The following is a 27972-nucleotide window of genomic DNA, read 5'->3' as shown; positions in this document are numbered from 1 at the left end:
TCTCATATAAAAAGTATGATATTCACAAATAACTCATAGTGATAGAATAAAAGTAACATTGTTATCTCAACTTGTGAGTTGTTTGAGCTACCATCATGCAGATTCATATTGACTACCATTAATTTCACAATAACCACTCGATGTTCGCTCAGCTTTCCAGGCATATTAAAGACCAAATTTAATTCAAAATACAAATATGTGTCAATGAAAATTGTATATATTACTTTATAGTTTATTGATCATTAACATTTGCTATAATACTCATTTTTTTAAATGTTTTACATGAAATTTACCTCAAAATAAACCTTGGCCACTGACAATATGGGTGAAATGACGCCAGATTACTAAAAGCAATAATATTTCAGTTTCTATTCTCATCAACGCCGAGCATGTCTACGATTTTCGGGAATGACTCTGCTCCTGATGAAAATTCATCAAATGTCAATCGACCATCACTGTCTGCGTCGAGGGTAGAGAATACTTCTTTAATCTTTCCCTTAGAGATATCACCAGACTCTCCTGTCATCTTCTCTATAGACTAAAAGTTCATAAAATGGTGAATTGATCAGCTCATTAGATTTTGTATCAGAACATGTAGGGTGGTTAAGCTGGTGAATTAGACAAGTAACATTGTATGTGAAGTTTGATTAAGACAATGACAGTTTTTGCTCGGTAGAAAATTAAAGTATCATGTTGAACACAGTTGTGAACAAAGTGTTTAGAAGTTGAAATGCAGTGGACTTCTGGCCAACGTGAATAACTCTTAGGCCTGGTTTCCATATGATGGCGCAATAATCGTGTGGGGCCCAGTGATCCCGCGCAATGCATTTTTTGGGCTACGACGCAGTGTTTCCATAGCGCGCGTAGGCACCATGCTTGCATTGAACAGGGTGGGTAATTTCCTTTATTTTTTGCATAGGAGATTGATTTCTTTGGAAAACAGCTACCCGTTTGAATTGTGAGATAGGTTGAACAGGGGGAGCACTGTATTGTGGAACACATCATCATGCACACCCGTCGTTAGGATCCATTCTGTCGGATCCTTGCGATCAGCTAACGCACGTCGCGCGATCGTCGTGCGTTGACATTTCTACAACAAAACTGGCCTACGCACGACAACATGAGCCTTGTTGCGCGCCTTGCGCTGTCATATAAAAACCAGTCTTTAGTAAACAAGTCCCGCAAAACCATATTACATTATACCAAGAGTAGAATGCATATAAATAGATTAATTGTTTCCAAGACTTTCACAAAATCACCTCTTCTTCATTGAAAAATAAGGAAGAAGCAACTAATTTAGTTTGGTAGTGATGGTATTGTATAGTTGTTTTTGAACACTCATATCATTGCAGATTTATAAGATATTATTACATCATGGAATAGCATCATTGCGGTCATCTAAACTCAGCTGACTATGATTTGGCGCTTGTTACCTCCACCTACTGTGAAAAAAGTGTTTGCTGTAAACACATCCTTGGGTGCAATGAACGTCTATTTTACTTTGTTAAACAAAGTTATACCACAAAAATATGCTCACAAGTTTAGATACAAACATCCAATAAAACACAAAAACTTATAGTGCTGAGAGTTTGCAAAGTAGGCTAACAATAGCACAGGTTGTAGCCGAGGTTTCATTTACTCAGCATATGTCCGAGAGTTAACATTTAGGGTATTACTATATACTAGCGTTAGGCACGAGTAATAAAAATCATTGAACTCACAGAATTATCTTATCTCAGTCTCAGGTAACAGAGCTTGTGAGTATTTCGATATTTGACTTGAGAGTTTGAGTTTTGAAGCACAAATCCGTCGAGTAAAGTGGACAAAAGTTTGGGCTATTGCGCCCTGTGCTATGAGCACCTTTTACCAACCTGCCTGTTAGTGTTGTGAGCACAATTATTGGGCGATAGAAAATAGTAAAAATAATAAGTAGATTGAATAGAATTAGAAGTGCAATATAACTTGTAAGATATATTCAATGTTTGGAAACTTTGGACATGAAATCCGTATCAAAAAACCCAATAACCAAAATTCTGTTGACTAAGGAGTACTGGTGCCAAGTACTACTAGCTACCCGATACTTTAAAAACTCTAACGAAAAGGGGCGAGCCTAAACTCGTTGGCTAAAATGTACTTGTGCTCAGCAGGTATATTCTGTATAATAGTAATAAGGTTACTACTCTATTCATAGTTGAGAAGCTTCACAAATTTGTACTTTATATTACATCAAAGTTCTTGAGTTAGAAGACCTAAAAACCTTTAGGAATTTATTTTTATAAAGTGGAATTAATGTGAAAAGAGAGTTTTGCTATTGGAATGCTTACCGTACAATTTTTTCTGGGATTCCAACTCTTACTGGAAATTTGAAAATGACATTTCAGAGAACTTTGCTTTGTTAAATATTAAAAATTGATTCTTATCATAATTAAATATATCTATCAAAAGTTCTTGGTCACTTCTAATAGCTTAGCCTTTAAATTATGAAAGTGAAATTGCCTTTATAAAAGCAGTCTCCAGATTACATAAGCCAATGATGTCGTTGAAGTGAAGCGATAGTTTATACGCCTCTAACGGCTCACAATATATCATCGCATTTCGGCATTGATGCGACAATGCTTTGGTTGCCATTGATTATAACGATGTTCACCTTATCCCAAACTTATCCCATTTGCATCAGGAAATACTCCGTGACAAACTGTTCCATTTCTCTTTTTTATATCGCCATGAAAAAATATCTTTTATTTTGTGTGCTGGGACTAAATGCTAGTCCAACAGCAACTATCATAAGCAAATATGCATGAATCACGCTACCCACGACCATGAATTACTATCGCCGACATGGCTCACATTTGAAAGGCGATCCTCGTAGTTCGGTGAAATATTGGAAAGGTTGGACACCTGCAAACTTTCCCAATGTGTCCCCGATGCTTTATTGACACCATCAGTGCATGGTCCATATAATTGACAAAGAACGTCCAAAGGGAGACACTGACAAACCACAATATATTGTGAACCAGCCTTAAGTTCTGATGGTTTTAAAAACTTCTGCAATTTTTCTTATAGCAAACAAAATGATGAGATTTTATGTGTTGTTACACGTAGTATAAAAATGTATGCCTGTAATGTAATTGATGCTGAATGCTACTAGGTTTGTCATCTATAAAGAAAAACTTAAAATTGCCATGTCTACCCATCTATATGATAGTTCATAGTTGAATCATGGTTTTTGTTAAACCACCCTAAATTTGCTTTTCAATAGTGTCATGAGAATTTGCATATTTTCGTAGTCCTGTCTGTTAACCAAAACATTGAACTAGCGTATTTGTGAAAGTAAATCCCTAGGTACAAAATGGTAATAAAGGCAGTATCACAAGGTGGGTGAATGTAGATAAGTAGATGATGGTTTTTGGAGTACCAATCAGTCTTTGTGTAATGATTATCCATTTGCACTGGAAAGTGGTGTGTCTAGAGTTCAATGTTTCAAAAGGAAATGTGCAGAATTGCAAAGGCATGCCAGCAAAAACACATAACAATAATCATGCTAGCAGTTTCAGAAAATACAGTTTCAAGAAAATACAGAATATCTATGATTAACTGTGTAAAAGCATCTGTAACTGCTCATTGCTATAACAAATACCTCTCTGATTCTACCCAGAAAACACACAGAGTACTTTTGTCTCGTTTGAAAATTGAAAAATGTTTCTCCAGCAAAGCAAATTTTAGCAGGTATTGGCCAGAATAGAAACTTAATTGTTTGTTTCATACAAAAACAACAAAATAACACTATCGGTTAGCTGCTGACATGGAAAAACAGTGTCTCAATAAAATAGGGATTTGATTAGGTAGGCACAGTATTCTATGAAATGATTATCAAGGTGTGAAAATACTGATGATCTACATGTTATATGCAACTGGAAACATAAGAACTTGATGTATTTGTTTATAGAATATTGGGAAACAGACTTTTTTCAAAAAATAGTTGATAAATTAGAGGGGAGATGGTCACACCGAGAGTTATAAGATGTAGCTGGCAGAGTGAGAACTTGCATGACTACTGCATAGACTCACTGAGGCATGAAAACTGAACATGATTAATGAGCTTTTAGCGAAATTTTATTTGAGAAATGTAGTTTTGTACAGTAATGACAATGGAGATGCTTAAGTTTGCATAAGCAAAGTTTATAAATGGAACTAAGCGTTTATAACCTAGCAATTGAAACTATTCCAATATATGTTTTCATCGATTTGTAAGGTTTTTGAATAAATATAGAACTTTCTGCAAAATAGAAAGATATCTGATGAGCTTTTTTTTAGAAATTGATGAAGGCAAGCTTGCCACAAAACTTGTTAATAAAACTGCTACTTTGACTCACTAGTAAGATTGGCTAATAAGACCGTGTAATAAAAATTGCCAGGAAGAGACACATGTAGAACTTGCTATTTGAACTTGATAGTCAAACTCGCTAGTAAGATTCGGTAGTAAGGTATGCTAGGAAAACTCACTGGTAAAGTTTGCTAGTAAGTCTGACTACCAAGACTCACTAGTATGACCTTCTGGTAAAACTTGCCAGAAAGACCCGCTACTAAGACTTTCTAGTTAGACTCGTCGATGAGACTCATCACAAATGCTAATTATTAAGTCTCCCTAAACAATCCTACGAAAACCTTTTATTGAAACTTTTGGTACAGCAGAAAATACTTTTAATCATAGATATATGATTGGCTAGCTGAAAGCCATTGTTTTCCAAAAACTTAACTACATAGTATCGATTAGTGCTTAGGTTTCCATTTTCAACAAGTTAATAAGTTTGACCTCATTTTTAAGTGTTTGGATTGAATCAATTTTATTACATTTTCTCTGAGCATTTAAAATTAGCTGTGCACAGTTCTTGACCTCAAGTTAATTGAGCATCATTGCAAGCCTGTCAACTTACAAGAATTTTTACCTATTTTTGATTAATGGCTAAAAGATAGATAAGGCGCGTCCAGAGTTCAAATTTTAAAACTTCTAACCTGGCATACCCCGTAGCTGCACGATTTGATGCAGCGAGTTTGATTCAGGGGATCGTGAACAAATATTTTTACTTTTGAAATTTATTTGTAAAATAATATTTTAGTTACGCGATGCTTTATACAGCTGTTCAGTTTTGATCATAGAAGTTTGAACACATATAAGCCTAACTATCAATTTGAAATATTGTGCAATGGCTCATTCTATTGTTTAGTATATTTTAAACAGTCTAAATAAAAATTTCTACTTGGTAAACTGAGTTTCAAATTTATTCATGTTAGTTATTTTTTAACTTCCCTAATTTACGATATCAGGTTTTAAAATATTTTAAACATACCTCATATATATTTTTGGGGAAGAGCTAATAAAACTGTAAATGAATAAGTTCACATTTTTTTTTTAAATATAGCAGACCACTTCAATTAACTAAACCTTTAGTATTATAAGTTTGATAATACTAAATTGATAATAGATTTAAAAAATACTCATAAGAATGTAAATAAGGTGTGCTGTAGTTATAGTAGTTGCTGTTAATTTTTCTAGCTAAAGATGAAAGAGCGTTTTAACTTTCTCTATGGTAGCAAACTTACTGGGCTGATGCGGATCTGGCAAAACTGGACGAATAAGGACGAAAAGATACTCGAAATCTAATTGAATATTGAAACTTACTTATTTCAATAGAATCTTGGATATTTTCTGAACCAACTCATCAGTGACAAATCAATGTTAAATGTAATAATATAGATTTTATTCGCTCAAATGAAAAATCACTTTCTGCAACTTTATGTGAATTTGTGAACTAGAAAATACTAGATGAACACCAAAATATTTGATTCATACCTCATGATTAGCTTTTTAAAACTGATTTACTGTATGTCAGTTAAAGTTTAATTTTTAATACATAAAACTGCAATAAGATATTCATTGTGGAAAACTGAAGTGTTTTCAATAACTGTCAATTCATCTATGGAATGGCTTAAAAAAGTTAATATTTAACAAAGTGACTCAGTAAAAAATTACAAGCAGTTACAACAACAAAGTTGTTGTCTCTCTCAATATTAGTTTGCTGTAAGTAGCTGAACAGCATGCCAAAATATTTTTTGAACTTAAATCGAGACAGTTTGTTAGGCTGGAAATGATTGGTAGAGTTTTTGTAGTGTTGAAATTGGTAACTTCTTTGAAAAGGCTTTTTGTTTTAGATCAATGTGAGAACCTAATCTAAATACAGTAAGTTTATTGAATGGTCAACAACGGAGGTCAGAAAAATAATTGCAAAGCAGAAAGACATTAACAAATGAATCAACCTGACAAGACCTGGATAAGCTGATATAAATTAGGTTCTATGAGAAGATCACTCATAGAAAGCGTGATCGGGATAGCTTTTGGCTATGTGAGGTCAAAAAGAGGTCAACCCAAAAAAATTTGCTTTCACCACTTAATCTGACCGATGGCTGTTGTTAAACTACCAAATAACTTGAGATTTTCTGAAATCTGTAGTTTTTTATGTCCTAGGTGGTTGAGAAAGATGGTAAGTCTTCTGAAGTGACCATTATTATTGCTCCTAATATCCGTTACAAAGGATTAAAATCACTGCGAGTTTAGAGCAGAAAGTGGTGCACCTGTTGTAGAACCAATTTTCTATGGCCGCTAATAAAATAGTGAATGACTGCCTTTCAAGCGATGATATTGAGTATTATAGAGTTGACCAAAAACCTTTTTTTAGTGTGAAAAGGCGCCTCTTTCGAGTGATGATTTTGTTAAAAACTATTTTAAAATGCTAAAACTGCACAAAGAAAAAAAAACTTACTATCGACCTGATGACATTATCAGAAATGCACACTAGTTCTATATATAATGCAGCTGCTATAATTTGAGTTGGAATACACTATAATCCCTAATTGAAAATAAAAAGACAAAGTTCTACACCGGAAAAGTTCTAGAAAATGGTTTCATGTTAGGTTCGGATATAGTAAAACACCCAACAAATGGATTTGTAGGTTGAAGGGAAGATATAAGCAGATATAAGAAGGCATTGATATGTCTCTCAAACATTTCCAGACCAATTAACAAAATAATAACTTGTTTCTCTTTAAGTTAGTTAAGTGAGAATGTTTTTTTACAGACTCTGCAAATTACACAAGCAAATGATGCCGTGGAAGTATGGCGTAAGATAATGTTTCTCTAAGCTGTAATGGTTTTACAGCTTACTGTGATATTTTCTTATAGCAAACAAAACTAAGACATGTTAAGTATAATTTGTCTAGATGTACATGCCTATAAGTTATTTCATGCTGAGTGCTACTAAATTCATCATGAGTAAAGAAAAACCTGAGTTTGAAATGTCTAACCCTTTATCTGATAATTCAATTTTGATTCACATTTTTGTTACAATCTGAATATAATTTACATTTCATTAGTGTTATATGGAACTTTGCAGATTTTCAAAGTTCTCTCAGTTAACCAAAACATTGAATCACAATAATTTTTGAAAAATTTGTCACCATGTACATAATAGTAATAATTGAATCATCACAAATTGGGTAACCGTTGAGAAGTAGATGATGCTTTTGGAGTTTTATTCAGTCTTAATTAATAGTGGTTAACATTTCGCACTGGAAAATGGAGGGTAAAAAGTTCAAGGCTTTGGAAGGAAATGTGTACAATCTCAAAGACATCTCCAGTAAAAAAACATAAAAGAACCATGCTAGCAGTCTAAAAAGAAAACATAGTCTATGACAAATCCCAATAACATTGGGATTTGATCAAGGAGGCACAAAATTCTATGAAAGGGGTATGAAAACGTGAGAATACCAATGCTCTAGGTGCCATTTGCATCAAAAACAAAATCCCTTGATGTATTTGATTACGGAAAAATAGCAAATAAATTTTTTTTTCAAAAATAATGGCAAAGTTGGATGGGAGATGGCCACATCGCGTGTTATAAACGGTAAATGAGATGGTAAAAAGTTGCACAACTACTGCATATGTTCATTGAAGCATAAAACTGAAGGTTTCAATGAGTTTACAGTAAAATTTTATTTGAAAAATGTCTGTTTTTATGACTGTGGAAGGGTTTACATTTACATAAACAGAGCTTATAGATAAAACTAAAAGTTTATACCCTGGCAATTAAGATTATTCCTAGGTATGTTGTCATCGGCTTTAAGATTTCGTTTTATATGCAGATTTTTCTGTAAAATAAGAAGACATCTGATGAGCATTTTTAGTAAATGATGCTTAGCAAGTTGGCCAACCACAAAGATTCACTGATGAGACACACTAGTAAGACTGCTAGTAGAACTTGCTAACATGAATCATTAATAAAACTTGAAACCAAGAGTTGCTAGTAAAACTGGCTAGTAAGAGTTGTAAGGAAACTCACTAGTGAGACTCCCCACTAAAACTCACTACTGACAATCACAACTGAGACTCCCTATTAAGATTTGCTAGCAACATTGGCAAGTAAGACTTACTAGAAAAACTCACTAGTAAGCCTCGCCAGTGAGATTGGCAGTAAAAATCGCTAGTATGACTTGCTGGTGAGACTCGCTAATAAGACTCACAAGTAAGATTGGCTAAAAAGACTATCTAGCAAAAAGGATCACTCGTGAGACTATTTAGTAAGACTCGCTCGAAAATATCATTAGTACGACTGGCCTGTAAAACTTCCCGGAAAGACTTGCTAACCGCGCTTGCCACTAAGACTCGGTAGTAAGAATCAGAAGTAAGACTCGTCAGTAAGACTCACTTGTAAGACTTGCTAATAATACTTGCTAGAAAAACCCGCATTGAACTTCGCTCGCAAAACATTGTACTATGAAATAATAGTAAGATTCCTAAAAATATTCATTAATAAGACAAACTACTAAAACTTTTGAGTAAGACTGGCTAGTAAAGCCTGGTTTCCATATGACAGCGCAATGATCGCGCGCGGCCCAGTGATCTTGCGCAATGCATTTCTTGGGCCGCGAGGCAGTGTTTCCATATCGCGCGTAAGCTCCATGCTTGCATTGGACAGGGTGGATATTTTCCTTACTTTTTTGCAGGAGAGACATATTTCTTCGGAAAATCAAACCTCCGTTGCGAAATTACGCTGTCATATAAAAATCAGGCTTACTCTTTCGTATGGGAGACCGATTTCTTCGGAACAAAGCCCTTCGCTGGAATTGTGGGATATGTTGAAAAGGTCTAGTGGTGTATTGTGGGATACATAATCGCACGCACCCATCGCAAGGATCCATTCTGCTGGATACTTGCGATCAGCATACGCACGTCGTGCGTTGACCTTTCCATATCACAACTGGCCCGCGCACGACGTTGTGCGCCTTGTTGCGCTTTGCGCTGTCATATGGAAACCAGGCTTTAAAGTTGCTAATAAAAATAGCTAATGAGACTCGCTAGCTTCACAACTAACGATTTTTAAAACTAGGTTTGTTATCAAAACGGCCCAATGATACCTGTTGGTAAGACTGGCTAATAAGTCTCACCGGTAAAACCCGCTACTAAAAATCAGTAGTAAGATTCACTGGTAAGATTCGCTAAAAAGACTTGCTAGTTAGACTCGCTAATATGACTGAAAAGTAAAAGTTGCTAGTAAAACTTGTTAGTATGAGTCGTTATTAATACTAGCTAGTAACATTTGCTATTAAGATGAGCTACTAAGTTTCACTAGTGTCACTCACCAGGAAGTATCGCTAGTAAGACTCAGTAGTAAAACTCACCTGTATGAGTTTCTAGTAAAACTACATAGTATGACTGCAAACAAAACTAGCTAGTAGAACCCTCAGTAAAGCTAACTAGTAAACTCGCTAGTGCATAGGACTCACTAGTACGACTTGCCAGTAAGGCTAGTTTTTTATTACTTAATATAACCCATTCTGATAAAAACCTTACATTGAAACTTCTTGGTACATCGGAACATAATCTTAATCATATAATCATGATTCACTAGTCTGAAATCAACGTTTTTTTTTAAAATTTAATGCAAATTAATAACTAGTTTGTCTTACTTTTCCCAACCAGATAATGAGTTTGACTCAATCCATAACTATTTGGCTTGACCCAATTTTATGATGTTTTTGGTGAGTATTTAGAATTGATTGTGCACAGTTCTTGAACTAAAGTTAATCAGGCTTGTTGCATGCCTGTCCACTTTCAAGAAATTGCACTCATTCTTTGATTTATGGATGAAATTCGGATTAGGCCTTGCACACTCAGAGCTTAAATTTGATAACCTGAAGTTCGGCATACCCTGTAGCTGCATGAGTTGATGAAGTAAGTCTGATTCATTGGGCAATAAACAAAGATTTTCAGTCTTGAGTTTTCAAGTTATCCTCTGTAAAACTGTTTTGGTGTTACTCAGCGCTTTATACAGCCGTTCAGCTCCGGGGTTGAATATGGTGAACATGGTGAACAGAATTTAGTTTTCAACACACATAAGTCTAACTGTCAATTTTGCATTTTTTATAATGACTCATTCTATTCAGCATTAAGTTTTAAACAGTCCAAATATAAGTCTTTATTTTACAAAAAAGAGCTTTGAAACTATTCATGTTAATCTTTTTGTCAACTTTCCTACTGGATGGTGCCTGCATTTTAGAGTTTTTTTTACATACCTTCAATGTATTCATGTTGGATAACAAATAGAGCTGTGAATGATTCAGCATCATAATCATCCTTTATTTTGGTAACACTTAGTAAACCTCTTCAATCATTCAAACCTTTGATAGAAAGTTCAATGATGAGAATATATTTAAACTCATAAAACTGCATCTATGGCATGCTGTAGATCAGTATCATACCAGAAAAAAAGATATAAAATTCATACAAGTTTATTGTTGGTATCACACTTAATGAACTGTTGTAGGTCTAGCAGATTTGGATGCATAAGAATGAATAAGATACTTGAAATCTAACTGAATATTGAAACTTACTTATTGTGGTAAGAGCTTTGATATTTTTTGAACCAGTTTATCAGTCAGAAAATATTGGTAAAGCTTCAAATATAGATTTCATTCTCTCCAATGAATGATCACTCTTTGGAATTTAATGTGCATTTATGAACTAGCAAGTACCAGCTGAACTCCAAAATACTTCATTCTTACCTTACATGTATGATTACATTGTAGCTTTCTAAGACTGATTTTTAGTAAGAGAGGTGAAGTTTAACTTTCAATCCATAAAAAACTGTATGAAGGTGTTTAATGCATAAGACTAAAATTTTTTTAATAACTGTTGAATAAGCTTTGGAACGGCTAAAATATTTTAATTTTTAAGCAGGTGACACAATAAAAAATCACCAGCATCTGTTGTCTCTTGTTATCAGCTTGCTGCTGGTAGTTGAATAACATACTGAACAGAGTTTTTTGAACTAAAAGAGACAGTTTGTTAAGCTAGAGATGTTCGATCATGTTTTCAAATTGTTGAAATTGGTAACATCTTTGAAAATGCGTTTCGTTTTAGATAAATGTGAGAACCTAATCTAAACGCAGTAAGTTTATTGGATTGTCAACAATGGAGGTCAAAAAAAGGATCGCGAAGCAGAAGGATATTTAAAAAATGAATTAACCTGACAATTTCTGGTTGAGCTGAAATAAATTAATATTTATGAGTAGATCAGTCATAGAAAGCGTGTTCAGAAGAGTTTTTAGTTAAATGAGGTCAATATTTGAGGTTTACATAATTATGACCATTTTCATATAGTTCTTAACTGATGTATTGCTAAACCGCTAAAGGCTGGAATATTTTATTTAATCTGTAGTTTTTTATGTTTTTTATGCTGGTTGAGAAAGATGGGAAGTCTTTTGAAGCGGTCATTATTAGTGTTCCTAATATCCATTAAAAAGGATTATCATCTTGCAATTTTAGAGAAAGAAGTGATGAGTCGAATTGTAAGACCAATATTCCTACGAGCTAATAAATAGTGAATGAGTGCCTTTCAACTGATCATATTGAATACTTTTAGAGTTGACCAACAAAGTTTTCTAACCTTCTCAATGCATGTTTCTTGCAAAATATTAGTGAATAATATGTTTAATTAATGCTAAAACTGGGCAAAAAAACAGCTAACTACTGACATGGTGACATTTTCAGAACTGCACACTGATTTTATATAAAATGTGGCTGTTATAAGTTTGGTTGAATACATTACAATCATTAGGCAAGAAGCAGAAGACAACATTGACTGGTTGCAAGTTGGGGCGATTAATGTTAGGCGACTAGTTATGAACAATTGGGGTGTAAAAGGGCAGTGTAAGCCCCCCAACAGGTTTCTCTCATGTAAGGCTTTAGCCGGGCCTCTCATGGGAAGTTTTAAAAAAAATTATCGGAGGTATCAACATTTTGCGATTTTTTGAGACTTGTCTTTTGTTTTAGTTGATGTGACTGCCGGGACGTTTGAAGATAAAAATAGGCAACACCTGACCGCAGTTAAAACGCTAAAAAAAGACAACTTTTTCTTTTGAGCGTTTTAACAAAGGTCAATTCTGCCAATTATATTTTAAGTTCATCTGGAGGTTTCTAAGCTTTCCATAGAACATGGCTAAGCGGATGTTTGGTATAACTTGACATTTTGCCAACTTTTATAAAAGTCGTTAACAAGAATATTTTGCCACTGATGATGATGATAATGACTCCTAAAAACTAATAAAAGTTGATGTTTTTCTTTATGACTTGGAATGAAGTGATATTCTACAGTGATAAAAACTGTCTCCATAACCAATGGGCAAATAACTGTTCAAGTAAATGATGTTGAGGTCGAGTTATATTAAGCATGTTATCACTGCGTGGGAACAGACCAAACAAATCCTTTCGAGTTAACCTTGTGTTCGAGATGAAATAGTACATTTTATCCGAGGGTGAGTTATCCGAGTTTGACTGTACTTAGCCACGGAAAGTTCCTAAAAAGTTGGGGCGGCTCAGCCGGCCAGCCGCCCTAAGGAATACGGGCCTGGAAGACAAAGTTCTGAATGATAACGATTCTAGAAAATGGTTACACTGTAGGCAGAATTATAATCAAAAAACAGAAAACTCAAAAAAATTGTTTCTTTGAGAAAGGAATAGAAGCGGTGCTGTGTCTTTAAAACTTTCTGGCCAAGTAACAGAAAAAATGACTGCTGGGGTTTTCTGAATGAAATTTGATACTGAACAGATGTTATTGAAAAACTGCATCTTAGTTGACAGCAATTGACTTTAGCTGAAACATTGTTGACTATTTTTACAACTGTTGGCAATACATAACAAAATCTAAATAGGATGATGGTTTTAGACATGACCCTCTAATTTTAGCAAAACTTAATTAGCAGATAATGAAAAGTTCTTTATCTAGCCGCTGCTATTATATTATATTTCATAATTAGGCCATCACGACCTGTACTCAAAAATACATATAATTCATTACCCTTAAAGGCTCTCTCTTATTTTGAAAAAAAGCTACAGTTTTTGCTTCTTGGCTTGAAACAGCTGAGCGTTTTGCCGGAGTTTTAACATATAACGTGATAACAACATAGAAAACTTTTTAATATGAAGCAAATAAAAATATTTTATTTTATCAAAACTTGATAAAAAATTAAAGATGCACTAATATTTTGCTGTTTCTTAAAACAAAACCTTAAACGTTAGTGATACTAAAGTTTAAGATAATGTTCTAAGATATGTTCTAAGATAATGTTTTAAAGATAATAAGTATAATGTTTTACGATCTTTATTTTGTGGAACTTGGTCTTCCAGGTCCGTATTCCCTGGGGCGACTGGCCGGCTGAGCCGCCCCAACTTTTTTAGAATTTTCCGCGGCTAAGTACAGTCAAACTCAGCTAACTCGCCCCCAGATAAAATGTACTGTTTCATCTCGAACACGAGGTTAACTCGAACGGATTTGTTTGGTCTGTTCCCACGCAATGATAACTTGCTTCAGATAACTCGACCTCAACATCATTTACTTGAACAGTTATTTGCCCAATGGCTATAGAAAGGTTTTTATCGCTGTAGAATATCACTTTATTTTAAGCCATAGAGACAAATATCAACTTTTAGTAGTTCTTAGGCGTCATTATTATTATCATCATCAGTGGCAAAATAGTCTTGTTAACGACTTTTATAGAGGTTTGCAAAAGGTCAAGTTTTACTAAACATCCGCTTGGCCATGTCCCATTGAAAGCGTAGAAATGTCCGGATGAACTTAACCCTTTGACCAGGTATAAGTCCCTCAAAAACAACCGCAACTCATGTAATTTATTTTTGAAATTTCAAAAAAATCGATATTTTATGAAAAGCTCAAATCTTAAATTTATTTCTATGAACAAAATTTTTTGTACATAAACACTCATTCATGTATCTACTACTAAAAAAATACAACCATGCACAATTGTCCCTGCATAAAATGCTTGGAAGCATTTTTTTTTCGCTAAAGTCAAACGCTATAACAAAGCCGTGCGAGCCACCATAACGATAGTTTTCTCTGTATATTCCAAGTATATTGAAAGTCCAAAAAGTTTACATCCCTTCTATTGTTTGAATTATTTTTATTCTGATCAGACAAAAAATCACTAACGATCGCAGGATCAACTAATCTTTTATTTCACCGTTTTGAAAGTCGAGCCGATGTTTACTGGTTTTTCAAAATTGTATTCTTTTCCAAGGAGGCGCGATTTGTTTAGCTTTTAGCACAAAGCAACGCCTCTCAGATAATCGTTTTACATTGTAAATCATCGACTGATATCTTGTTGATGATATTTAAAACTTACTAGTGTGCATATCCTTTGTTTAACGTTACTAGGCAACAGCTTTATAAACGTCTACCGAAATAGACATAAATGTTGTTTCCCCACGCAACCGGTAAACGACATGTTGGTCGTTTCTCCTGCCAAAAGGGTTAAAATAATATCGGCAGAATTGATCTTTGTTAAAGCGCTCAAAAGAAAAAGATGTCTTCGTTTTCTGAGCCTTTTAACTGCGGTTAGGTGTTGCCTGTTTTAATCTAAAAATGTCCCATCAGTCACATCAACTAAAAAAAAACAAATCTCAAAAAATAGAAAAATATTGATACTTTCCTATAAATTTTTTAAAACTTCACACGAGAGGCCCGGCTGAAGCCTTACACGAGAGAAACTAGTTGGGGGCTTACACTGCCCCCTCCACACCTCCAGGTGTTCATAGCTAGTCGCCTAACATACCAAGCCAAAAAATTTCCAAACCTATCATCGCTAAAGGCTGGTTCTTGCTATATCGTTGTATATCATTTTTAATTGCACAATACTTCAATGATCACATTAATAAAAATGTTCACACTATCACAAACTTATCCGTGTTTGCATCAGCAAATAGTCCATGGTATAAAATATACAGTGTTATCATTATACGTCGCGTTGAGGGAAACAATGAATTACTAGTATCATACGAACTTTCACAAAAAAAAACAAAAGGAGCAGTTACCAACAGTCAATAATCTTCACCAAAGTAGTGAGAATTCAGCAGGATATCATCGATGCTTGGGGAACTATTGGAAAAGTGTGGCAGTTGTCTCATTCATTATAGGTTATCATCGCTAAACATTACCACTAGTTGATGTTGCACATAAGCAATGTACGATTGACAAGAAAACAATGGTGATATTTGGTGATAGTGTGACCAAACCATCGCAGTTCAGTGAGAGCCAAAGACAATGAATGATTGACACATATTTCTAATACTTTCCTACATTTTGAGTGCTTGTTATATATTTGGTTTCTGTTTTTTCTAATGTATCAATTGATTGAAAGCTTAAAAGATTTTGTGAGATTTGCGTGTTCTTAGGAGTAAGAGTGAAGAAGCTGTAGATTTTTTGATGTGTCATAATTTTAAGACACAGTTAACATAATTTTATTCAATATATTATAAGTAAGCAAATCACTTTTAGTCAACTAGAAAATATGGCACAAAATATAAACTTTCCATTAAAATTTCACTTCATAGTGATGAAAACTCGATTAACTTAAAACTTTCAGACTAACCAAAATTTATAGTCAAGTCAAGTTTTTTAGTTTGCTTGCATATGTATTTGTTAAATTTTAAATAGCCAATCAAAATGGCTTATTCATGAGGACTTTGTTTGGCAGAACAAACGTTGATTTATCCGAGGAAAGATATGAATGACTATTCACTTATATTAGCAAGGTAAAACAGCAAGAAAAATTTGGCTGATGTGGTTCTCAAGGTTCTAAAAAGATTTAAGATAATGTTGTAGTCAATAACTTATACATGATCAAACCTCTAATAATTCAATAATTAAATTTTCTGAAAGCAAGGAGCTACTTTTTTGTTTAGGCTATCAATGAAGAATATAAAATTTCACTCAAGTCTTTAATATTACGAAAGCAATGTCTGTGTGTCGGAAACCATGCAAAAAACAAAAGGAATATTTTTTTGAATTTGAAAGTCATTCTCGAGAATTGAGATTCTCAGGTAAGTCATATTATATTGTATAATATATTATATATATTATTACCACCATTATAATGCTAGCGAACTTTTCCATGTATGGTGTGGTTTATCATATACTGATTTTCATAACGATCACTCACAGCGCACGTGACTTGCAAGTGTTTTAGTTTACATTAGGAAAACAGTTCTTTATTAGCACTGTGAAATTGATGCTTATCATTCCTCCTAACTATACTTTTGTTTGCGAACATGCGATTAGAGCAAGCGAAGAAGAAAGCAAAAAAGTTTATGGTTTGTTGTTCATGCCTTTGTTAAGCTTTGTCCCACGGCAAATGAATTTGGCAATCCTATTCAAATTGAATAGCATAAAGGTTCGGCCACGCGTATTGAATTATTTATTCAATCTAACCAAATTCTCGAATTTCAGAGAATTCACAGACTTATTCGGAAATATCACCTAATTGTCTGAGCTGTGCCTTCACACCGATTTCGTCAATGAAACGCTTTTAATTGGCTAACCAATGTTTTTTAGCGAGCGCAATTCTAGCAACTTTGACAATTTGTATAGTCCAAGACACATACGACGACACACAATAAAAGTAGCTGCGCGATATGACCTGATACATATGATGCAACGGTCTATATGCGCTAGAGATAGCGACTGTTTCTGCGACGGAGCTCTGGATGCATAAAAAGAAATTACTATAATTGAAAAAAAAACAATTTTTAGCTTCTAAAACATCAAAATGAAAATACTGGATACACAATGGGAAGTTTCTGCCATGGTGAACCAACATGAGAGAACCAACGATAGTGCATCTAGGCAGTTTCATCGTAACTATCAGGTCATATCGCGCGGATCCTTTTATTGTGCGTCGTCGTACATGTTTTGGATTATTCCACTTGTCCAAGCTGCTAGAATCGTGCTCGCTAAAAAACATTGGTTAGCCAATAAGAAGCATTTTGTTGACGAATTCGTTGTGCATGCACAGCTCAGACAATTATGTGATATTAGGCCAAACAAATCTCTTAATTCTGTGAAATTCATGAATTCGGTCAGATTGAATGAATAATTCGTTACGTGTGGCCGGACCTTAACCGTTGGCAGGGACGCTGTTGATTTTCTAACAAAGGGTCTAGCACTTAACTTTTGCAATGTTGACTTAATCTATTGCTTTAAGTGAAATATCACGCTTTTCCTCACAATTGAAAATCACAAAGGCACAAGTAGAGACTAGCTCAAATTTTTCGAAATTGACATTAGTAGTGACAGAAACGAGATTCAACCTTGAATAGTTCTCTAAAACTAGGTATGCTTTCCCTAATTACTGTTCTCCTGTGTGATACTTTGGTGTATATAGTCAAAATCACACAGTCATTGTTATTGAACCAATAATCTTAGCAAAGGGCAGCCTTGGCTTGCAGCAAATAAAGGCTGGCTACTATATATGCCCCATACACCGGTAGCATCATCACATAGCTATCAGCAATGAAATCAGAACCTATGCCGGAGTAACCTAAGGTGTTGCTGGCAATCAGTACTATAGTTAGGCGCCATTAACTTTTGCAACAAATTGTAAGCAAAACCTTCCCAAAATGCACTATAAAAGTAAAAGTTGACTCTTTCGCAATGGAATGACCAGGAGCCATTTTTTTCAAATCACTAGCAACACAGCTTTATGTGAACATAAGCAGCCGAGCCTTACACCTAAAATGTTTTGCAGCACCAAATTACAATGCGTGGCAAGGGTCTTGCCACCGATTAGGGAGCAACGCTTTGAGCAAACTTCTTACTCTATATTTAGAAAATTACTACGCATTGCGTAACTGACTGCTGTCTGATAAAGCGTGGTTAGCAGTCTCAAAAATACCACCTTGCGAAACATCATTGCAATAGTTTTATGTTTAGAAGCAGGCCTTAGACACACCACTTTATCAATATTTCGATTCAGAGCTAGAAAAAGCATTCGATATTGTTTAACTTTGTAGTAGTAAATTTATGATATTCAGAGCTTGCGAATGAAATTGCTAGACGCAATAGAAGTTTTAGCAGACAATGTCTACGAACTGAATGTATATATTTTTGATATCAAGGCTGCATTCTATGTGAAGTAAAGCTTTTCAATGACATAAATCTCTTGATATCTTCAGTTTTTCAAATTGCATTAATATAACTTTGTTGATCTAGTTATGGTTTGATCTTTGTGAAAACGATACTTGCTTAGAGCGGAATTTTTAACGACTCTCCAAAATGTCGATCATGAGTTAAAAAATTTGTGCCATGTGCAGTTGCCTGATGAGTTTTTAAAGTAATGAATAGTTTTGTGACTTTTGTTTAATAGCATTTCATCGATCTTGACAGCAAATAAAATTAGCTAAAATAGCTCCCTGATGCTGCCAAACCATTGAAATTTGATGCCAGTTATTAAGCTTTGCCTCATGAAGAGTATGTTTTGACTAGTCTAAATCAAGAAAAGTTACAATTTCACTTACACACCGAAACAATCAAAATTGTTTGGTAAGGACCGACCGGCTTAGTTTTTAGGAAAACTATCTGAATCAACATTTTACTGTCGATATTTTACGGAACCCAATTTTGAAAAAATCAGAATAACCTTGACTTTATTCAAAGCAAAGCCTCAATAAAAACTGAAAATCTGATGAGAAATTTCCTAGCATGGAACATGTCGCTTCGAGAAAGTTCTTACGTAAAACTAACAACATGACTAAAGACAAAATCATCAAGGAAAAAAGGAAGCTGTGAAGTTGTGTCATCTTTGAAAGTTAACGATCTGTTTAAGTAAAACCATTTTAGTGCAGCCATTTTGTTTTTATTTAGGCACCAGCATCTGGGGTTTATCAAAATACTTTTCAAGAGGTTAAGGAGTAACTTTAGCTATACAAGCCATGTTTTGGCAGACTCCTGTTATTTACATAAATGAGCCGTCATAAAAATAACACAGTGTGAGGTTTAAAAATATGAATTTCAAGTCATATATCTTTGTCAAATGAGATGTGCAGAGGTTTTCCAGATGTAAACCCACATTTTAGTTTTCTAAGCAAAAAACTAGTTTACAGAATAAAACAGTTTTGAATTTGCGCAGTCAGCACCCATTTCAATGGAAAAAGTTTACTTATTCAGAGTAAATTTGGCGCACCCTATTCCAATTTAGATATTTTTCCTTAATTCCACAGCAAAATGGTGTCATTACCCATATCCCTCACATGATCCTCTTAGTGTTTGCATAAAGTCTGCATAATCGCATGTTTTTACTGTTTTAGTAAAAATATGGACTTTCTATCAAAGTTTAAAAACCATAGGCTGTTTACATGTATTTGTGAGTGTTTACTAAGCTGTACCAAACTGTGAAGTCAAATGTATTATTTAATTACATCTGATTCTAATCTATTCATTTTAATTCTACTCATTCAATTATATAAAAGGTTAGGCGCAATGACAGCCAGCTATTCAGCTTAGTCTTTAATGTTTAATCTCAAATTCCTTCACTTACGGAAAAAAAAATATTTTTAGTTTCCTTTACCATTGCCAAATTAATTTCTATGAAAATATTGATGTTTCACATCTACTACTGTGCACAAAAGACAAATGCAGTTTGTCCAGTTTTTGGGACATCATAAAACCAGGCAATCAGCAAAAGATTTTTCACAGAGTAATACTAATAATTACTTGAATACACGAATATCAATAAATCATATTGCTACTGTGGCTATAATTTTAAAAAGAAATATGTCTGGGAAGATTGGTTGTCACAATAATCAGAGCCAGTGTCTACAGATTTGTCGAGATGGTGGTGTACAACCTGATCTTCAGAATTTAAAATGCCTTGTTGAAAAATTTTGCTGCTCTTTATGAGTGGTGTACAGTGTGGTTGTTATAGATTGTTGGACTGTTTTTTCAAACTTTCAAAGTAACTTTGTAGATATAAGCAGTAAGTCTACCAGTCAATAAATTTTAACTTGAAATCGTTTCTTGATCAACACAGTCGAATGCATTATGATCAATAATAAATTGCTTACTTAAAAGTGAACCCAATAGTGATATTAATGTCGGTCTTCGCGTAGGAGGGCACAGAATTGTAGGTAACATAAGTATCGCTGATGCTCGGCAAAGGATTAACTTGCCTTTTGTAAACTTGTTCAGTAGTGGTTTAGGAAATAGTTCAGACTGCAACTATGATTTATGAGTACACACTCAGGTCACAGAAACTTACGATAATTGAATTTGACACTTGTACTGAGCCCTGATTCAGTTCACCTAGTGAATATCATATACAGATGGCAATCAGTTTTGCTGAGCCCAGGCAAAACCCAGCATGATTTTAGCCCACGAAGATAGAGCTGCTTGTCACTTTAAGTGTCTCCAATGATTTACTACTTTGTTTCATGAAGTCATTGATGAAAAACCCTTTTGATGATTCGCAGATGAAGTTTTGTAAAGATTGGCAAATGTATCATTGCAAAGGACATAAAGACCTGTGATTTAGATGACATTTAGTGACAGACACTGGAAGTGTCTAGAGAGTGAAGTAATCAATAAATGATGATCGTGCCATGACATTTTTCAAGCTATCTAACCCTTGCTATGTAAAATTTACCTTTTCAAAAAAGTTCCTATAAAACCTAAAAAGTTGGAATAACACAAAATGACTATTAATTAATCTGGTGTAGTTTTTTAAGCAGAATATGAGATATATTATAGAACTCCATTTTGCTGTTCACGGCTCCTATTTTGGTGAAATGTGAATAATGAACATATTGCAATACAACTCCTTGATTTCAGCCTAGTTAAAATTTGGCTATGGGACAGTTCTTTTTGGGACTGATGTTGACCTTGATATGAATTCAAACCATTTGTTTGCCAAATGATCATTTGCATTGCTCATTTCTCACTGGAAAACTAATTTACTCCTTTTTAATTGATGTGTTCTCAACCTTTAAGATCAACATGGCAATAGTTCTTTTAAAAATTGAAACATCAAAAATCATAGCTAACTTAGCTAAGCTAAGCCAAAGTTTATGTAAGTTTATTAACTAGTTTGTTAACTAGTTTATTAATTAGTTTATTGTTCATGTGTTGTTTTTAAGCAGAAGACTAGAAACATTTTTGAAAGAACCGCTGCATGTCTGAGCTGCTAGTTGAAACTTTTTAATTAGAAAAATAACCATTTGCAGTAGGGGAAAAACAAAATTGCATAAAATGTTAAATGTCCGCAATGTTTTGTATTTGCTTAACTAACACCGGTGCCCTTTTCATTAACAGACCCCATAAAGATTTTGTTTTAACAGCTCATTTAGTAATCTCTATTTATTTTCTTGCACAGCACATTTGAGGTCAAAAGCTACCCGTTTATTTTGATTCTCAATTCTTTTTCTTCAAATATCTGCTAATCTCGCAAACGTCCCAGAATGTGGTTTGCATTGAACTTCTGTTCTTTTCAAGTTTTGTCTAATAGAGTGGGCTTGGCTGAACTCCCAAACAACATTGCAATTATCTATTTTTTACTCATATGTTTAAGGTGTATGCGCCGTGCCATTTTGAAGGAATCACTGCACAGGTCGTACCTAAAACCATTAACTCCTTTGATGTTGTTGGGGCTGTTTTGACTGTAAAACTATTAATTCTCACCAATGAATTGGCAACTTGACTAATCATGGCAAAGAGCAATTAATTTATGCCGTTGACGTATATGAGTAGATATTAATAGGTTGATTGCAAGCTGAAAAAATTAAAAGTTTTCCGTTTTATGAAAGTTTGATGGTAATAGGCATAAAATCGTTAACCTTTCTATTGCCATTTTCACAATATTGCAAACACGCAATGGTTTAAAATCAATGAAGCGTAATGACAGGTGACTGAGCGTAGTAGATTTACAAAATATATACCAGCCTGAAAAATCTACAGAAGAAGTATATTGAATTTTTATTAAATAATAATAATATAATATAATAATAATTGATAATAATAAAGGCAAACGGTAACAGCAAAATAGCAAGCGTAAAAACGCCATGTTGCAAAACATCTTTAAATATTTTTCAACACTTTCAAAATTTTGCGACAACCTCCTTAATCAGTTCAATAGTTTTAATAGTTCAAACACAATAAAACATTTTATGCGTCTACAATAAATTACAATAAATGTCTATAATACTTGGTAATTGCTTCCCTCACCAATAGCAAAACCAATGTGGTGCAAAACAATGTTATTCTATGTTTTTTATGTCTAACGTTTTTATGATGCCTTTTCATATAAACAAAAGACCTTTCTCTATAGGAAAACACATTACCTTGAGTTTAAACAATTTTCTACTATTGATAATCATATTATGAATGATGCAAATTTTTTTGTTGGCCAATGTTACGTTTTTTAAAGCCTGATTTAGGCCTAAACTTAGTTTTATATTTGCATTACACTATATAGCGCGGCATTATTTTTTCCACTTGATCCTAACAATTTTCAAATTCTTTTAGCAATTTTAGCAGTAAAATAAAACAACTAGTCTTCATGAAATAAAAGTCAGAGCCCAGACAGTGGTAGTTTTGGTTCAAAAAACAAGTTTTTTGTATTCGGAATCACGTGGTTTGCTTTAAGTTTACCCAATACCGGTATTACTGGCCTTTTGTAGTTGTTGACTTGATTCTATTGACATTCTGTTAGTTTTTAGACCAAATAGACTAAGTAATAACAGGGCAAAAGCAAAAACAAAAGTTCTTGTTTTAGAGTGAAAGAAAATTGACCCAGTAGTATTTAGCACAACAGATAAAGCACCAGTCAGTGTGTTACAACAGAACATTGACAAGTTTTTTAGTGATTTAAAGTTTAAAAGAACTGCACAGATAATCAATCAAAATTTAAATTTCATTTTAATATCTTTGATAGCTTTTATAACTCTTTCCAAACTTTTGTGTTTTTTATTTATGCAAGCAAAAATTGTGTAAAAGGTTCCAGGATGTTCGCAGTTTCTTGTGCATACATCAAAGGGCATAAAATGTTCAAAGACCAAAGTGAGCAGGCCACTTTACTACTTCAGATTTCTTAGTAACAAAACGAGGACTAAAATTAACTTCTGTCTAGTGGCCTCTCACAGCGAAGGCCACATACAAAACCTAATTGTCATTCAATACTGCAAATGACCATTTCAACACTAGCAAGCTATTTGGTAAATCAAAGCGCTGTAAGGGCGGCATAATCAGCAATGAGTGCCAGCAGTAAGCTAAGCTATTATATATTTGTATCGAAACTGTTTCTCGCGATGCAATTCTTTTTACTTGAATCATAAGATAACGTTGTCAAAAATAAAATACAGCTGCTTTTTCTAAAGATAACCACATCATTTGGCAACAAGAGTCAAATTCTAGCTATAAATACTCATACAAAGTTGCTGCTATTTCAATTATACTTGCCTTTTACTAGTAACAGGTGAATAAATAACCCTATTTTCCATTATGTTGGACAGTGTTGATCAGCATGCAAAATTATTTTTGGCTTGACATTTTAGTACAATTTCTGTTAACTAAAAGTTCAGTGATTGCATTTGACTGAAGCTGAGAACAAAACATCATACTACAATACCACTATTGAAAGATCAAAGCAAGACATGCGTGCACATGATGACTATGGTTAGAAACGCTTTTGTGTTCAAGATTCAGCTTAGGCATAGCTTTTAGACAAAGCATTATATTTTCACATCGATTCATGGTGCCTACTTTTACATATGCTACTGACCTTACTCAAGGCACAACAGGTCCAACTCGTCAAATGACGAACAACTAGTAATCTATCTTAAGATTCAGACATTAGGCTGTCAAAAACAGTATTACTCAAACTAGCACCTCTTCTGGGATAATTTTCAATTATTATAATCCTAGTAAACTTTCAAAGTTGTTTGGTGATGAAGTCTTCACGATAGCATTAAGGTTTCATGGCACAAAGTAAAGCCTTTATTTTGTTAATTACATTTATAACTTTTTAGTTACCAAGATTTATTCCCTCTCTGCTGTCAGTATGGCACTTTATTCTGAACCAGATTCATCCTATAACTAAATATTTTGTGACCACTTGGTCACAACAACGATTTTGGCGTAATGTTTTTTCCAACACCGCCACTATTCCTTTGGTGATTCGAACCACTGACCTGCTGCTCAGATTCCAGTGCACTAACCTCTGAAGTACAGCTGTTCTACATAAAAATTATATACGGTGTTATACAGTGTATAACATGATATATATATATATATATATATATATATATATATATATATATATATATGATGAATATACATGTATATATATATATATGTATTTTCTTAACTACAGCAAGGATTTTATGTAAATAATATGTTATATATGTATATAACATTTATAACATGTTGTATACATAAAACCCTTCCTGCAGTTAAGGAAATACATGCTCAACAGTTACAAAAAAATTGCTTTTTAAGCGATTTTATTTAGATTATAGTGCAATGTACTATGTTTGATTTTTAAACAGTTAAAAGTATTATTATTTAAATTAAGTTACTATGAATTTAGCTTAGAGTCGTGATGATCTTAGCCTTATTATTTACCCTTGTTGCATAAGAGGCTTGAAATCAAGCCAGCTACTCGTGTTGAAACAAAGAAAATTTTCAAAAACATTTTATTGCACCATTTACTTTTAAGCTTGAGCAAATTGTGCACAGGATCAAGTTATGGCTATAAATTTATGTTTTGCTAGTGAATTAAAGCTTCATAAGAAGATTTCATTACTGTAACTCTGCGATACCTTAACAAAATCTCAATTTCATTTCACTCAGGATTATGAGAAAAAAGTTTACTAAGGAAACGAGACATCAGACTAAAGCCGCATTTGGACCAGCCAATTCATGAAGCCAGTTTTTGTGGCCAATTTCTGAATAATTTTATAGAAGCTAGGAGCCAGGTTTTTTTATTCCCACCTGGCCAAGTGTAGACTGATAGTCGGAAATTTTGCAAGTTTTTAATTGCAGGGTCAGATAACTTTTGCTAATAATTGTAGTGAGTCATGCTTTGCATTTTGTTGACTGCTTCCTAGAATGTTTTTGTAGCCGTTTTCAGCAAATTCACTTATTATTTTGCACTGTTTAGCTCCTCACTAATGATTCCAAACTAATAGGCTTCTTTAGCTGCATTTTGCAAAAGTTACCTTTTGCTAACATTATATGCTTCAACTATATTAGCAATGATACAATAACTGAAGCAGATGTTTCAATCATTCTGCTGTTGCTATATTACTGGAACGAAAGCAATAATTGACTTTATAGAATTTTTAAGGGGTGCTATGAGAAGAGCTATTACTGAAAAGTTAAGCTATGAAAAACATCCATGCAAATATGCAAAAATATGGCGGTCACATTGTTTGACAATGTATGACTTGCTGTGAAAATGATTTCATTGGCTACTCAAAGTCAAAATTTGCCTAGAATTGGTCATCAATTGAGAAATCACTGTCTGATGAAGTTTCTCTCTAGACAAAATCAATATCAGGCTTGTTTGCTCTGTTCACACAATACAATTTTTGTTTGATGAACAAATAAGGCAGATAATCAGCCTAAAGTCAGCTGGTGTGAACATGGCTTTATAAACTTGACACCCTTGTCTTACGCCCCTATTTTTATTAGCTGGTCTCCAGGTTGGTGCCAAGTTGTTCAGCAAATTAATATGCTAACTTGATTTATGAGCAACCTTGATGTATTTATGGAAGTGTCAGTTCATTTGATCTCAGAGCAGTTTGTTTCGCTACCAGTGATGCTAACTTGAAAGACTTACCTAAAAGTTGCGCAAAACTTCAGCATGCTGTATCAAAAAGTATCAAAACTTTTTTATCATTTGCAGTTGTTTGTATCGTATAAAGTGGTCTGACCGCCAAAATGCTTTAAGAGGGCAAAACTTGATCGTGATGAAAACGTTCAGAAAAATGTAGGTGCAAAATGATGTCACTAGTTGCTATCGCTGGTTTAGTTGATATCGGCTATTAAGTTAAACCTACAGTGTTATGCGTCTTTATTCTTTCAGTCTTTCTTTCTATTCTCATTACAAATATTGCCATCATATCCGCACTTTTGCTTGATTAATGCAATTCGGCAAAAACTGTTGACTTTAATCTTAGAGCAACTTGGCAGTTAGACCAACTCAAACATTAAAAACGGTTAATGCTGATAGATAGTACCAATACGTTCTGCTAAAATCAATTAACCCCCTGTGTGAATTCATCTTTGAACGAGTGTCCTCAGATTTTGAAAGGACCAAGTAACTTGCTAGTGTTAATAGTAGGTGAGAGCTGCACTCAACAGTGCAACTGAAAGCAAGGCTGCAGCGGTGCTATAGCCTGTAGCATGAAACTGTCGATGAAAGCTGTAGATGAAACTATCAAATTGTTAACAGAGGAGTTGACTATTAACGCTAGCTTATAAATTTTATGTCTATCAAGGTTTACCAAAATAAATGCACTTTTAAATTTTTAGCATGACACTAATGACACATCAATTACTCATTACCTTCTATGTTCAGCATCCAAGGTATTGTGAGGTTTTTATAGCTAAACCTCAACAATTTTTTTATGAACATAGTAGCTATGTCCATCCTTTCGTCTGTTCTAAGCCAAGGTAGAAGTTTAATAAAAAACAATGTATTGTACAGAGTTCGAACTAACACAGTTTTAGGTATACAGCCAGAAGCGCTACTATTCACACCAATTGAACATTCATTAGCATAGCGGAATAGCAGTTAAGTTATTTTGCAACAACTTCTTACTGTACACTAGAATACAAGGGTAGTAGTAGGCATACAGATTTGAAGATGCTTTCAAATAGCTGATGCGTCAAAAAGTAGAATATCATCGAATCCATCTATCAAAGTCAAATTAGATTAGGGGATTTTTGACCTACTTTCATTACATTTCATGAAGTTGTCATGAGCAAAACCAGTCAGATCTTAAAATTTGCAGTCCACATTGCATTTCAGACACCAATTATCAAATGGCGTATGAAAAAGCATTAAATAACTAAAGCAGTATACTAACAACAAACAACCTGGAAAATTGTCATTTAACCATAATGTTAATGCATAATATTAACTCACTTTTACGATATTGATCATTTCCTGTTTTGTTATGTAGCCATCTTTGTCAGAGTCATAAAGGTTAAAGGCCCATTTCAACTTTTGCTTTCGCGTACCTCGTCTTGTGATGCTCAGACCGATGACAAACTCTTTAAAATCGATACTACCGCTATCGTCTTTATCAAATGTTCGGAACACATGACTCGCAAACTTACTCGCATCGCCATCTGGAAAGTTCTTTGAGTACAGCTCTTCAAATTGTTCTCGTTTTAAATATCCTGTTGGGTGGTCTTTTATGAACTGTTTGTACCAATCTTGGATCTCATCCTCTAACAGAAATGTATGCGATCTGAGATCTTTCATAACTTCTGGTTTGAGCTTGCCATTTTCAGAACCCATTTCGAACTGGACTGTGCAGTAAGTCTGTGCTAGTACGTTTTGCAGGTTACA

The 27972-nt window shown here is 34.0% G+C and overlaps 1 protein-coding gene across 1 annotated transcript; it reads right to left on the bottom strand.

Moving 5' to 3' along the window:
• Positions 1 to 211: 211 nt before the first annotated feature.
• Positions 212 to 27972, bottom strand: LOC137396580 (hippocalcin-like protein 1). The gene is made up of 2 exons (XM_068082891.1): positions 27544 to 27972; positions 212 to 538 (listed from the first exon to the last, which is right to left on the bottom strand). Exons 1-2 carry the CDS (start codon positions 27919 to 27921, stop codon positions 362 to 364), a joined length of 555 nt encoding a protein of 184 aa, XP_067938992.1. The 5' UTR covers positions 27922 to 27972; the 3' UTR covers positions 212 to 361.

Source organism: Watersipora subatra, chromosome 5 (assembly GCF_963576615.1).
Source record: "Watersipora subatra chromosome 5, tzWatSuba1.1, whole genome shotgun sequence".
Classification (NCBI taxonomy): Eukaryota; Metazoa; Bryozoa; class Gymnolaemata; order Cheilostomatida; family Watersiporidae; genus Watersipora; species Watersipora subatra.
This window is presented reverse-complemented; position numbering and strand designations above follow the sequence as displayed.